We start from the raw sequence: 14,923 nt of genomic DNA on the forward strand, positions 1-14,923 counted from the left end.
TCCAGCTAAGCCTAGGAAACTTCTTATTTCCATTGCTGTCTGTGGAACATTCCATTTCGTGATTGCTTCTATTTTAGCAGGATCTACATGGATACCTTCGTGATTTACCACATGACCTAAGAATTGTACTTCTTGTAGCCAAAATTCACACTTCGAGAATTTGGCATAGAGCCTTTCTTTCCTTAACAAAGCTAAGAGTACATGCAAGTGCTCACAATGCTCTTTTTGACTTTTGGAGTAAATAAGTATATCGTCGATGAAAACGATCACAAATTTATCCAAGTATGGTTTACAGATTCGATTCATCATGTCCATAAACGCTGCAGGTGCATTTGTTAATCCAAAGGGCATGACTGTAAACTCATAATGACCATACCTAGTTCTAAAGGCAGTTTTAGGTATGTCTTCTTCTTGTACTTTCAACTGGTGATATCCGGATCTTAAATCTATCTTTGAGAAATACCTAGCTCCTTGAAGTTGATCAAAAAGATCATCAATCCTAGGTAATGGGTATCGATTCTTAATGGTAACCTTATTCAATTCTCTATAATCGATACACATTCTCATCGATCCATCTTTCTTTTTTACAAACAACACTGGTGCTCCCCAAGGGGATGAACTAGGTTGTATGAATCCTTTGCTTAGTAATTCATCTAACTGCTTTTTCAATTCTAGCATTTCAGTAGGTGCTAATCTATAAGGTGCTTTAGCTATTGGTGCAGTACCTGGAATTAAATGAATTCTAAACTCTACTTCTCTATCAGGTGGTAATCCAGGTAATTCTTCTGGAAAAACATCTGGGTATTCTGAGACTACGGGGATGTCCTGAAGTTCCTTATCTTTAGTGTTAATGATTACGGAAATCATATACACCATTTCCTGTTTTCTCGAATAACTAGCCAATTTCATTACTGATATGAATTTCAATGGCTTTCGAAGTTTATCTCCAGTAATCAAAATTACTTCTCCTGTGGGGGTTTGAATTTCTACGGCATTCTTATCACATAGGATTCGAGCATGGTTGGCTATTAACCAATCCATTCCTAGTACCACATCGAATCCAGCTAAATTCATTGGTAACAGATTTGCAGAAAACTTATGGCCTAATAGTTCTATTTTTCCTTCTTGCAAAACTTTATCTATGTTCACAGAATTTCCTTATGCCGTTTCAACCGTAAAAATCTGCCTAAGAGTGGTTAAGGGTAGCTTAAGAGCTTGGCAAAATGAAGTATTAATAAAACTTTGGTTTGCACCAGAGTCAAATAATACTTTTGCAAACACGTCATGAACTAGGAACGTACCAGCTATCACGTCTAGAATAAGTTCGGCTTCTTGAGTGGTTAGCTGGAATGCTCGTACATTCTTCTTGGTTACTCCTTCAGCCGTTTTAGCTTTATTGTCTGCTGGTTTAGCTAACTTAGGACATTCAGATTGGAAATGTCCCCTTTCTCTGCAGTTATAGCAAATTCTTGTTTTCCTCCTGCAGTCTTCTTCACGGTGTCCTTTTGTCTTGCAAAAATTGCAAATTATATTGCATTGTCCATAATGTTTCTTTTTGCAATTTCTGCATAAAGGAGGTGATGAGGATTGCCCTGTTCCTCTTTTCTTGGTATTACCCGCACGAAATCCCTGGGTAATCTTTTGAGCTAATTCCTTCTTGCAATCTTCTTCTCTTGTGCGCACCAGTTCATCTGTTAGGGTATTAGCTAATTCCACAGCATCGTCAATAGTACGAGGTCTCGCAGCTTTAACGATGTTACGGATCTCACTAATTAAACCCCAAATGTAACGGGAAATCCCGGTTGTTTTGAGCTTTCTCCAATCTCTATTCCCTTTTGTTTTAGATCTATCCCTATTTCTGTTTCTGCTTGTTTAGAACTTTCTCCGGTTTCTATTTCCTTTCCCTTGCTCACACTCACAGGATTTTCTATTTTAGGAAGTCTCCTAGTGGCTGGCTTCCTACGGCGTACTTTTCTCCACCCTACGTATCTTCTCTTCTTTTTAGGTTTGGCTTTTTCCAGTGGAGGAGCTTGGAATTCCACGGGTTCTTCTATGTCAGCAATGTAACCAGTAAAGTCGTGAGAGACTTCGATAGGCACTGGATATAAGTTGAGATTCTGAAATGCTTCCGATATCTCATTCCTGCTGCATAGCATATATGCAAAATACAAGATTGTAATGTTAAAACTTTGGGACAAAGTTTAACAAACAAACACTGAAGTTTTATTGCATACCAATTTATACAGAGGACAACAGAAATAAACACACTAGGATTTATTTTATGTACTGGATAGTGATTTTTTTACTAGGCCCAACTTATTGGATATTTAGAGATTGGCAATTTCTGCTACGGTAGCTAGCATATAAAGATTTGCCCATTTCTCGTCTAGTTTATCTTCCCAAGGTGAACTATTGCCAAATTCCTGGATTTCTGGGTTAAACCTAACTTTCTTGGTTCGGGGTTTCTTTTTCTCCTGACTCTTTTTAAGTATTGAGTTTCTTTTCTCTGGAGTAAGAGGATTTTCATAATTTGCCTTTCGGACAAAGATTCCTTCTTCTAGGTTTACTGGGTTTTTGGAGGAAGAGGTTTCTTTTTCCTGGGATGCAATATCTAATTTGTGGTAGATAGCAGAGAGCTTTTGTTTACCCATACTGTAACTAACAAATAATCAATCAGTTAATAAAACATATAATCACAGAATAGCAATTTGCAGATTTTAAGTATTTCCTCAAATACTTAATTTATAGGCTTAAATCAGTGGCTCGATCAGTGGCTCAAAAGTTAGCTCTGATACCACCTTTTCCCTGTCACGGCCCTCGGCCCTGGTTTGACCCGGTTCCAGAGCCGCGAGACAGGAAACCTGCGGTATCTATTTTAAGCGACAGCGGAAGTCTGTTAATTCAGGATCTTTTCACCGAAAATGCTCGTTTAATATATTACACAAAGGTTTAGGGATAAAATCCCATAATTTACAATAAGTTGATTTCACAAAGAAATCTTTATTTTCCAAATCATGTTTATTTTATATATTCACAATGAGCCACTTCTCTGAGCTTGTAGTGCTTTACTGCACTTTCCCTGGATCACACAGATCACCTGAAACATGTTTGAAAAATGTTTTGTCAGCGGGGAAATACTGAGTGAATCATTCGGTTTTCTAAAACGACCCGTTAGTTATAAATTACAGTATTAAGAGCGATTATAATGTTTCTGATATCAACCCAACTACCCACAGTATTTGTCACTCGACTATCCATTGGCTAGCCCATTTGTCCAATGGTGTCTATGACTGTGGTCAGATCACCCCTTGGCCACCCGTTTGTCCAAGTGTGACGGGAAACAAGTAATGTATACAAAACCCCACATACCGGCTGTAATATGGTGATTACAAAGACTTAATCCCTGTAATTATAACTTTGGAAAATAACTTGGAGTTTTGTAAAACAGTTGATAAAAAGAGAATGACTCACAAACTGTGAGAAAAGAGTTTGTAAAAGGGGAATGACTCACATTGCAGATTTAACGAGCAAAATATAAGCCTACTGATTAGTCTCGATTAAACCTAATTTAACACAATGCACACACAAACGGGTTAGTAACTAATACAGCAGTTACGTCAATTCACGAGATTAAACCCTCACAAAGATTATCAAGTGCAATACTTAATAATTCAATCGGATTCACAACGAATAACAGAGCATAGTCCGAATTCGAACAGCACTCAAATATTCAAGTCGAAATCACGATGAATAATCAAAGTACAAGCTCAATTTGAGCAGCACTTGGACAATCGTTGGATAGTTATAATCGATCGGACGTTGAATCGTAATAGCGATCGAGTTATTACCCTGATTGCGGCAGCACTTCGAGTTTAGTGTGTGGTGTGTACTGTTTCAGTGATAACTCAACGTAGAAATTGAGTTTGGACGTCGAGTTAACAGCAAACTTCAAGTGCCACTGCCCCCTATTTATAGCTGAAAAATGCACTCCCTCGCGCCACGCGAGAGAGACAGGTGTACCCGTCGCGTGGCGCGACGGGTCTATTTACTAGCCTAGGTTTGTTTCGTGTCCAGTAGCTTAGATGAGTTGACAAACAAACGAATTTTACTTCTCCAGCAAGAATTTTAAGATAATTACTAGCTAGGGTTTACCCCCTCGAGTTTTAGGGGCCCTGATCCTGATTCCGATTGTTATGAAAATTTTAGGGTTTATGCGGAATCACCTGGGTGTTTCAATTAGGGTTTTCTTATTGCCTAATTATCATCCTAATTATTGATTTTCGTGACAGTTGTTACATGAAGCTAATGGATTGATGAATACAACAAGTGTTGTATTGAATCCAAACAAGAATATAGATCAATAAAGCACCTTGGAATACAGATTTGAGCACAATATCAAAGATTTAATGTAAACAACACTTCATTTATTTAGGAGCCAAAAGCTTGGCAAATGTTACAATGCTTGGGCTATATATAGTGCCTGACTTGCCAGCAAATTTATAAATTTGCTGGAATCTTAACTACACTAAGTCAGGATTTCTAGTTTCATGAAATTACAAAATAAGCCCCTATACTAGTAAATTAGCTACAAACTATAAAACTAATCCAGTACAAGTATGAACGATCTCAAAAGTTCCAACAATTGCGACATAACAACAACGTTGGGGGGGGGGATTGCAATTATTTCGTTAGAGGGGGTCAAAGTGCCAATTGGCCTAAACCCCAGGGGGTAAAATTGCAGTTTACTCTAAAAGAAATTTGCCGTTAAAAAAAAAGAAGATACAGATTTGGGGATTTATCGCTATTATAAAGACGATATTCAACGTAAGAAGAAATTAATGCTAGATAAAGAGAAGCTAATATTTAGGAATAACCACTAGCGGAGCTTAGAGTAAAGTGAGGAGTGCACCCGCCCCCGAATGTTTCGGTTAGAAGTGTAAAATTTCTTATTTTCCGTCCGAAAATTTAAAAATTATATAGGATTGTCCCCTCAATTATTTTGCCTAAATACTTATACAATATATAAATCGGGTCCCATGACTTTCCGCCCCCTCAGAACTTTTGGTCAAGCTTCGCCACTGGGAATAACGTAATCGAGAAACGCATATCAGCCTTGGCTCGGATTTGGTGGAATACATTTACGTACATTTACCGGAGAATGTGAGAATAGTGTTGGCAGCAGTTTGCATTGATTGTCCTTGGATTTGTGGCGATGGTGGTATACTTGGTAGTGGCGGATAGTGATCAGTGGCGGCAGTTGCGTCGGTTGTGGCAACAATTCAGGCCCGACCCAAAGGGTGTGCATGGCGTGCAACTGAGCAGGGCCCAAAAACTTTTAGGGCCCATATATTTTTTCGTTTTGTTTATATATTAAATATTTATAGTCAGAGTAAACAAGATGCTTGTTTTAGTCCGGTTGGTTCTGCGATTCCCCTTTAATATTCAAGACTCAGGTTCGACACCATCATCCCTCTGTTTTTTCATATTTTTTTGGTTTCATGGTTGGGCCTTGAATATTAGACTTATAAATAAATTTACATAATCTGAATTGCAGTGCACTATTATTATTATTATTATCATTATTATTATTATTATTATTATTATTAATGATTTTAATAAATTAGACTGGTTTATTATTATAAAAAATAACTTTTGTTACTGAATTTATGAACCAAAAACGTTAAAGCCCAACTGTTTTTGTCAACCAAATTCATAAACCCAACTATTTTATTGTGTAATGGATTAATGACTTGACTCAAATCAATAAAGAAACATAATGGTTTAATGAATAGGGCCCAATTTTTTTTATCTTGCACAAGGCCAATTTTTTTTTAATTTTCGGAGACGGTCCTGGGCAACATAAATGATCGTAAGTGTTGCTTACCCCTTTAGACTATCAACCAAATTCATAAACCCAACTATTTTATTGTGTAATGGATTAATGACTTGATTCAAATCAATAAAGAAACATAATGGATTAATGAATAGGGCCCAATTTTTTTAATCTTGTATAAGGCCAATTTTTTTTTCTTGTAATTTTCGGAGACGGTCCTGGCAACATAAATGATCGTAAGTGTTGCTTACCCCTTTAGACTAATATATTAAGTTAACAAGCATTTTAAGAGTTACCCATTTTGACATGTTTTATTTGGTATATTGTTAAATTCTGATTGACCCAAATTAACCCGAAAATAATCTCTACCTAAAATAACAATGAATAGATCATGATTTCATGGGGTGCTCTTCAAATAGCTTGTCTTAAATCAACTTTTTTATAAAACGAGCTAGCTCGACTTAAATTATTCATAAAACCGCACCGATTAATTTTTATATAATTCTTTGTAATTACTTGATGCCGTCATCCCATAAAATACAAAATTATATATATTTTTAATTTTTATCTATGTCTTAATTGTAGGCTAATAATTGTTTTCCACTTACTAATACTACGCCTTGAGATTTTCATATAGCTCATAACTTAAAGTTCACTAAAAAAAATAGCTCGAAATCAACTCATGAGTCAGCTTGTCTCCACTCATTTATAAACCAAACCTAGCTTCGCTCAGTTAGACTCGTTCACAAACTAAGCCGAGCACGAGCTGACCCTTTTTCAATTGGTTCAACATCCCTACACCAAACAAGAATTTCATATAAAAGCTAAACTTGAAGGACAAGGATAGAAAAACAGAATTAAGAGTAAATTACTTTTTGAGTTCTTGTGTTTTAGTGTTTTTAATCATTTAAGTACAAAATTAGAAAGTTTAACAACCACTCATTTTATAACATTTTAAGTCTGTGTGTTATAGTAATTTTAACAAACTGAGTTCAAAATCAAAAGTACAAGTGTTAAAAATTAGACTCAAATAGTTAAAAAATAAACGATTGAGAGAACCTTAAATATTTTTAGTTTACACTCAAGTACTCTGCTCCAGAATTAAATAAGAGTCGGTGCCCGAAACGCAGAGTTGACATCTGCTATTCTGCTTCATCCCTGTTTCCAATCACTCCACGTTTCCAATTGTTTAAGATTCACACTTCAAAACTCTCCCTCTCTCTATTTCTAGAGAGAGAAACACCAGATCCAATACAATACAATACTCCCATACTATCAGCAGCAGATCTGATCTGATCTGCATCACTCATTTGATCTCAATCTAGTGTAGAGAATGGGGTGCTCCTTCTCCGGACTCAACGCCTTGTACGATTCCGCATCCGGTGATGTTTGGATCAACGAACACCGCTTCAAGATCATCCGCCAGCTCGGTGAAGGTGGATTTGCTTACGTCTTCTTAGTTAAGGAGGTTATTACTGACACTTCGGACGGTGGAGTCTCCAACAAGATTAAAGATCCGTCTCACATCTCTGGTATGAACACAGATCCCCAATTTGTTATTCGACTTAGGCCTATTTGCATTGTGATTGTTGGTTTGAATGATTTGTGTGTGTGTGTGTAGATGATGGGACTTATGCTATGAAGAAGGTTTTGATTCAGAATAATGAGCAGTTGGAGTTTGTTAAGGAGGAGATTCGGATCTCGTCGCTGTTTAATCACCCGAATCTGCTGCCATTGCTTGATCATGCCATTATTCCAGTAAAGGTAGTGCTGATCAAATCAAAGATCTTGAATTTTAGTAATGTGGTTAAGGCTTTCTTGTTAGTTGATCAAACATATCATTATGCAATAACTCATTTGAAGTACAACTGTTTGAAACAAACTGTTCTGCGATTAGTATTTCGAATTGGTATGTAATGCTTGAATCACATGATGTGCTGATGTGATCGCATTGCTGCAGTAGGTGACGTGACGCCTTATGCAATTGACCAGTATTTGAACATATTAGCCCGTTGATTGCAATGAGTCTGAGTTTTTATTGAACAAATATGACTATGATTGAGCAATGAGTTTGCTTATTTGAACATATTAGACCGTCGAATATCGATTGAATAAAGATGCCAAGAGATGATGTGTATATATATTCTATATTTTAGTTTTGTCAAGTTAACCAGTTAATATAGTATCTACAAGACTACAAATAATTTTTTTAGTATGTTTTTAAATAACAAACACCTCGTATGGATGATGCGCGCGTTTCTCGCATAGACTTTTGGGATTAAAACACATCGAAGTGCCACACGCTTTTTAAAACCAAGCTAGGAAGGTAACTTGTAAAAACAACCAGCGGGATGAAATATTATAAATTTTTAGATGATAAAAAGGATATGTTATAATAAGGCCAATGCAACATTTGGTTTTACATAGAGCAACATCTCACGTATGTGAAGCTCTGGCCTCGGATTTTGGGATCCAAACGCCTCGGAGCACCTCACGCTATTTTAAACGAAGGTTTTAAGTTTGCATAGTTCAAGAACTGATCTAACTCTTGGATGTTGCCTTTACGTTGTCAGTAGGCTTAGATTGATTGAGGTTAACTCTTGTTATTCACTAAATTTATTTGTTGGCTTATTAGGGCGCACCACAACAAAATTGGACACACGAAGCATACCTGTTATTTCCAGTCCATTTAGATGGGACTTTGTTGGATAATGCAAAAACTATGAAAGCTAAGAAGGAGTCCTTTTCTACATCTGATGTTCTCCAAATTTTCCGTCAGGTAACCAATAATTTTTGTACATGACATGCTTGTGTGACGTTTGTTCCCAATCGTCATATTGTATCATTTATGCAAAAAAAGTTTGTAAATTAATTTTTACAATTTATTACTGACAAGAAACGATTTGCAGCTTTGTGCAGGACTGAAGCATATGCATAATCTCGAAACGCCATATGCACATAACGATGTAAAACCTGGAAACGTCCTTTTGACGCATCGAAAAGGACAGCCTCCATTGGCCATATTGATGGATTTTGGAAGTGCCCGTCCTGCTAGAAAGCAGATCCGCTCTCGACCCGAGGCCCTCCAGTTGCAGGTTCTTGTCCTATCTAATTAAATGTTCATTTATTGAATGACATAAATTCATTTACAATTTGTATAATATGTTCGTCAGGAATGGGCATCTGAGCATGTTTCAGCGCCGTACCGCGCTCCTGAGTTATGGGACTGCCCAAGCCATGCAGACATTGATGAAAGGACCGATGTATGGTCTCTAGGTTGCACTTTGTATGCTATAATGTAAGATAACTCTTATTACTCTTTGCAATGACTTAGTTTAGAGTAAAATGCCATTTTCGTCCCTGAGGTTTTGTCAGTTTTGCGACTTTCGTTCAAAGGTTTGTTTTTTCGCATCTGGCTCCAAAATGTTTGAAATCTTGCTGTTTCATCCGGCTTGTTAACCCCGTCCATTTTTCTCCATTAAGTCAGGGGTATTTTCACTTTATATACAAGCATTTAAAATACCCCTGACCGAATTGCCCTTTAAGTTAAAAAAAAAACATAAATACCCCTGACTTAACGGAGAAAATGGATGGAGTTAACAAGCCGGATGAAAATGGCAAGATTTCAAACCTTTTGGATCCAGGTGCGGAAAAACAAAAATTTGGATGAAAGTCGCAAAACTGACCAAACCTTAGGGACGAAACTGGCATTTTACTCTGTTTAATTCAAAGGTATATTTGTTAGTTAAAACATATTTTGCTATCAACAGGTATGGTGTGTCTCCGTTTGAGTATGCTCTTGGGGAGTCTGGTGGAAGCTTGCAGTTGGCTGTGATGAATGCGCAAATAAAGTGGCCGACAAACGCAAAACCGTCCTATCCAGAAGCCCTTCATCAGTTTGTGTCATGGATGCTCCAGCCGCAACCCACGGTTCGACCACGCATAGATGACATCGTCATTCACGTCGACAAGTTGATCCAGAAGTTCTCTGTTTAACCATTACTTAGTGACAGTTTATTGGTTATTATACATACAGGAAAAGTGTGCAATGTGATGTATCATTTTGACTGGAAATATTTATCTTTAATCTTTGTAAGAAATATTTATGGGAGGTCAGTGGAATAATATCTTATATAATCTGGTTTGTGAAAACATTCAGTTTTTATAATATTTTGAGATATTTGTTACATAAATGAAAATTTGCCGTCAGCATAATATAAATTGATGCATTTGGATAAATTATGGGGTGGCTAAATATGTCGCCGGGGTCTCACTGGAAGCAACCTCTCTATTCTTATGGGGTAGAGGTAAGGCTGTCCATCTACCCTTTTCAGACCCTACCTTAACTTTGCTATTAGTGGAATTTACTGAGTATGATGATGACGACGGGGTGGCTAAATATATCGCCACTCTACCCCTCCTATGGGAGAGGTATAATATTTTTTAATGAGAGAGGTCCATATTTATTCAGGCTACTGTATCAATGATATATCCTTGATACTAGTTACATCATCAGTGATACATGGTAACCCCTATTGCTTCTTAAAAAAACACTTGTCATACTAACATTCTTAAAATCAGTATATGTTGGATTCGACTCATGTTTTTTTAGTGAAAGGTTTATATACTTTCCAACTCCTCGCGACAACACTTGACCATCATGTTGTTCCGCTATCGGAGTCACTCTATGTCAACAATGGTTGGATGATCACAATGAACCTTGTGATATTGTCTTATGATTAGTATCTAGTTTATTTATTGATTTTTTTTGAACGGCTTAATTTTTGTTATTAATGGGGTTTGAACCCTCACCACATGAAAAGGCAAAGCCTTGTTTAATACCAATAGGCTAAAGGCTCTTTGGTTAGTATCTAGTTTATCTAATGTAAAGTTTTAAACTCACATGCTTCGTCACATGCAAGTCAGTTAGGAAAACAAATTAAACTTGTATTTATTTGAATACTCTCGTTGAGTCCCCTTTTGATATTATTTATTAGGATTTATGGACATCTCATGTCACCATTCCGCAAAATATAATCCTTCCAAGTGGAGAATTAGACAACACTGTTGAATGTTCATGACCACTTTGTCATAAATGCCATCCAATTTCATTCTGACATCTTGGTACTTCTCAACAAAATGTCCAGTTAGGCCAAACCACCAGTGGCGGAGCTTGACCAAAAGTTTCGAGGGGGCGTAAAGTGATGGGACCCAATTTTTTTTCCTATCGTTATATTCCGAGTCGGGTCGGCTATTGATTCGGATCAGGTCAAATAATAATAGTTCCAAATAAAACTAAAAAAATTCATTCATTCAAAGGACCCGTTCTTACACATAAAAATTTGCGATTAAGTTTATTGTGTGATGTGTAATCTAGGATTAAACAAATAAGAGTTAAAATATATTTACAAAACTACCCATCACTTATATACAAAGTGGTAACAAACTTTACTTTAATTTATATATTGTATAAATATTTAGGATATACAAAGTGGTAACAAACTTTACTTTAATTTATGTATTGTATAAATATTTAGGAAAAATAATTGGGGGAGGTAATCCTATATAATTTTTAAAATTTTCGGAAGAAAAATCGAAACCTATACACTTCTAACCGAAACATTGGGGTGGACGGGTGCACCCCCGGGCACCATCTAACCTTCGCCACTGCAAACCACATGTATAATCCGTGTAATTAACTTTTGTTATCACCATTATCTCGTGGAGCTAATCCTTAGGCCACTCGGTGTGGGGTCGTCCAGGTCCGGCGACCCCCCCAAACACCATTCCGGGTGGCTCGTTGGCATCGTGAACGTCAGGGGTGGGTAGTTGAGGACGGGCGCATAAGGACAAAATTTTGTGCCTCTTCTTCTCACACACACATATACATACAACATATACATATATTTTAGGCCTATCTCTCATTTCCTTAGGTCCATCCTTTTCGCCCCATCCTCACACTCATCCTACGTGAAGCACCATCCTCGATCAACCATACCGAGTAGCCTTATTGGCTGCGGTAGATCTATATTTCACACATTATTACTGTATATTAAATTTTAGAGTTAAATGTCATTTTAGTCTCTGTGGTTTGAATCATTTTGTCAGTTTAGTCCAAATGTTTCATTTTTCGACTGTGGGTTCAAAAAGGTTTCATCCTTGCCATTTTAGTCCACTGGGTTAACTTCATCCATTTTTTCTGTTAATGAGGGCAATTTGGTCATTTTATATGTGACTCTATGAACTAGAAGGGCAATTCAGCCATATCAAATGACCGAATTGCCTTTCTCGTTAACAGAAATAATGGATGAAATTAACCCAGTGGACTAAAATGGCAACGGTGAAACCTTTTTAGACCCACATGCCAAAAATGAAACCTTTAGACCAAACTGTCAAAATGGTCCAAACCACAGGGAATAAAATGACATTTAATTTCTAAATTCTAAATAAACATAGTTCTAGTTCTTAATAAGCTCCAGAAAATTGATATTACATGACATATAGAGTCTAGACCAAAGTAGTTCGGACCTTACACACAAGATAACTAACATGCCCGAAAAAAAAACTGTTAATGTGTAAGAACTGTTATAAATGCTAGTTTCAACCCATTTAATTGTTAATGTGTCATTTTGTAAAGGCGAATTGGCCTGTAATAATTCCAACTAGATGTCAATAGCTATTGATAGTCCCACTTTTAAATATTCCCCCACCAGTCCCACCTTGCACCTATTTTTCCTATACCGGTCCCCCGTTAAAAAAAAACTTAATAGAGTTATGTTTTTTTTTCCAAATTACAAACAATTTTTTTATGAATTTTGATCAGAACGACGATACGGTCCATTGATGTAAAACTTACCTCGAAACGGTGTTCCAAATGATGAAAATCGCGCTTCAATTCGGGTGTTTAAATTTCCAATTAACAAAAATCAAGTCATTTGGAACACTATTTCGAGGTAAGTTTGACAGTAATGAACTTGTATCGTCGTTCTGATCAAAAGCCCTAAAAATATGTTTGTAATTTGGAAAAAAGCTTAACTCTGTTAAGTTTTTTTAACGGGGGATCGGTGTAGGAAAAATAGGTGAAAGGTGGGACTGGTGGAGGGAATATTCAAAGGTGGGACTGTCAATGGCCCATGACCTCTAGTTGAGATTATTATAGGCCAATTCCCCTTTTGTAAACTGTTTAAAAGTCGTATAAAATACCTTTTTAAGTATATACAACTTTTAGATATTTTACTTAGGCTTTAAATTGTTAATACATTAATATGTTATAAAGAACCAGAAAGTGGGCCGAAAAGTATGTTGTGAGTTTCAACTTATAAGTCGTGTTTCAACTTCTAGTGACCTGACTCGACCCGATAAATCTTCGTCATTGTTTATACTATCAAACTTTATACAAGTTTTAATGAAATCCAAAGAGCTAATCTACCAGTCAAACAATCATATATATAATTCACAAAACAACACATTACATAATGTAACACCATCTACACTTCACATTCCAACAAACACCTTCAAAATCATACACAACCTTTTCAATATTTATCAATCACTAGCACCACTCTCTGCCTTCCTGCGTTCATATTCAGGATCATCCGTTAGCAGTTCATAGCGACAAACCGGACATGTGTTCCGGATCCCTAACCACGGAAGAATGCAATCACCATGGTAAAGATGATCACACGGAAGCTTCTTCGCTATCAACCCAACGCCGATTTCATCTTTACACACTGCACAAACCGTATTGTTTTCAAAACCTTCATCCGTTATCACCACGGACGAAAGATTTTCCACAACCGTTATGGAAGCCGGTGGACGACCCGAAGAAGACGAATCACTGTCTAAAAACTGCCCGAATAACATCTCGTAGTCCGTGTAATTATAATCCGCTAAATCCGGATTCGGTTCAAGATTGCGGGTGTTTAACAAAACCTCCCACTCCAAACCATTGGGTTGTCCTTCGGGTTCGCGGGCCTCGTCAGGCTCGGATCCCGATATCATATTTAATGCTTCATGATCATCAATTTCCTCCCACTCCAAATCATCATTGGCATTGGGAATTGGATTCTGATTCTCTGTCAGAAAATCAGAATCTGTTCCTAAACCAGGGAATCCCCCGGATAGATATTCTGACCGATTGGACAGATTATCTGTCCGAGACACAAAAAAATCATCCCAACAATCCGCAAACATAAACCCCGAATTATCATCACCGTTGTTACTATCATCATCAAATCCTAATCCCAATACCCCCAAATCATTCCCACGTGATCTCCGATCATTACCATCGCTGGCACGCGACTGCGATTGTTCGACGCTCTGGTGAAACATGTCAATCACGAAATTGACCTGGTTTTCGCGGTCGAACAGGATCGAATGGTCGTCGTTGGGCGAAACCGGAGGAGGGTTTCGATCCGTGCGGCACAAGAAATCGAAGGCATCGTCGTGTTCATCATCGTGTTCATGAAGGTGGAGGTAAGAAACCTCCGCCATAGGAGATTTGGGTGAAGGATGAAAAAAGATGAGTGAATTTTGATGAAATTAAGGAAGGGGAATGCGTGGAAATAGGAGTTTTTGTTGGTTTGCTGTCGTGAGGTTCAAGTTGCAGGAAGCAGATTTGTTGACGGCACACTGTTTTGTTGCAAGTGAACTGAAAAACCGAACAGTTACAAAGACTTTTGTTTGGTTTCCTTTACTTTTTGTGAGTCTGGAATTTGATCCGTATTGTGTTGGTTTATTACGGTATTGATGTTTGTTCGGTTAGAATTGACGAGGTATTGATATCGTTGGGCCGATATAAGAAAAAAGTAATACTCTACTGCGAATAGAACTCCGTTTTCAACGAAATAAGTTGATCGGACAGTATTAGTTTGGTTCGTCACGAAAAAGAACAAAAAAATCAATTATATTTGACACGTTCGATTATGAACAAAACTTTTATCAAAACGTAAATAAAATAATCATGTCGCGACGGTATATTTAGAACGTTATAATATGGTAAAAAGATAGATAATATAATAAGAGTTAATTGCGTTTTTCGTACCTATGGTTTGTCAAAAATCAGTATTTCAGCCAGTTAGTTTAAAAATT

At 37.1% G+C, this 14,923-nt stretch overlaps 2 protein-coding genes across 2 annotated transcripts; one reads left to right on the plus strand and one right to left on the minus strand.

Annotated features, from left to right (window-relative positions):
- The first annotated feature begins 6,916 nt into the window (after nucleotides 1-6,916).
- Nucleotides 6,917-10,020, plus strand: LOC110917791 (serine/threonine-protein kinase 16). Its single transcript, XM_022162241.2, has 6 exons — nucleotides 6,917-7,365; nucleotides 7,455-7,597; nucleotides 8,469-8,612; nucleotides 8,743-8,928; nucleotides 9,007-9,131; nucleotides 9,604-10,020. The coding sequence occupies exons 1-6, from the start codon at nucleotides 7,167-7,169 to the stop codon at nucleotides 9,827-9,829; spliced, it is 1,023 nt and encodes a 340-aa protein (XP_022017933.1). The 5' UTR covers nucleotides 6,917-7,166; the 3' UTR covers nucleotides 9,830-10,020.
- A 3,239-nt stretch (nucleotides 10,021-13,259) lies between these two features.
- LOC110917801 (E3 ubiquitin-protein ligase CIP8) lies at nucleotides 13,260-14,611 on the minus strand. The gene has a single exon (XM_022162250.2). The coding sequence runs from the start codon at nucleotides 14,324-14,326 to the stop codon at nucleotides 13,379-13,381; it is 948 nt and encodes a 315-aa protein (XP_022017942.1). The 5' UTR covers nucleotides 14,327-14,611; the 3' UTR covers nucleotides 13,260-13,378.
- Nucleotides 14,612-14,923: the final 312 nt, after the last annotated feature.

Source organism: Helianthus annuus, chromosome 2, assembly GCF_002127325.2.
Source record: "Helianthus annuus cultivar XRQ/B chromosome 2, HanXRQr2.0-SUNRISE, whole genome shotgun sequence".
Taxonomy (NCBI): Eukaryota; Viridiplantae; Streptophyta; class Magnoliopsida; order Asterales; family Asteraceae; genus Helianthus; species Helianthus annuus.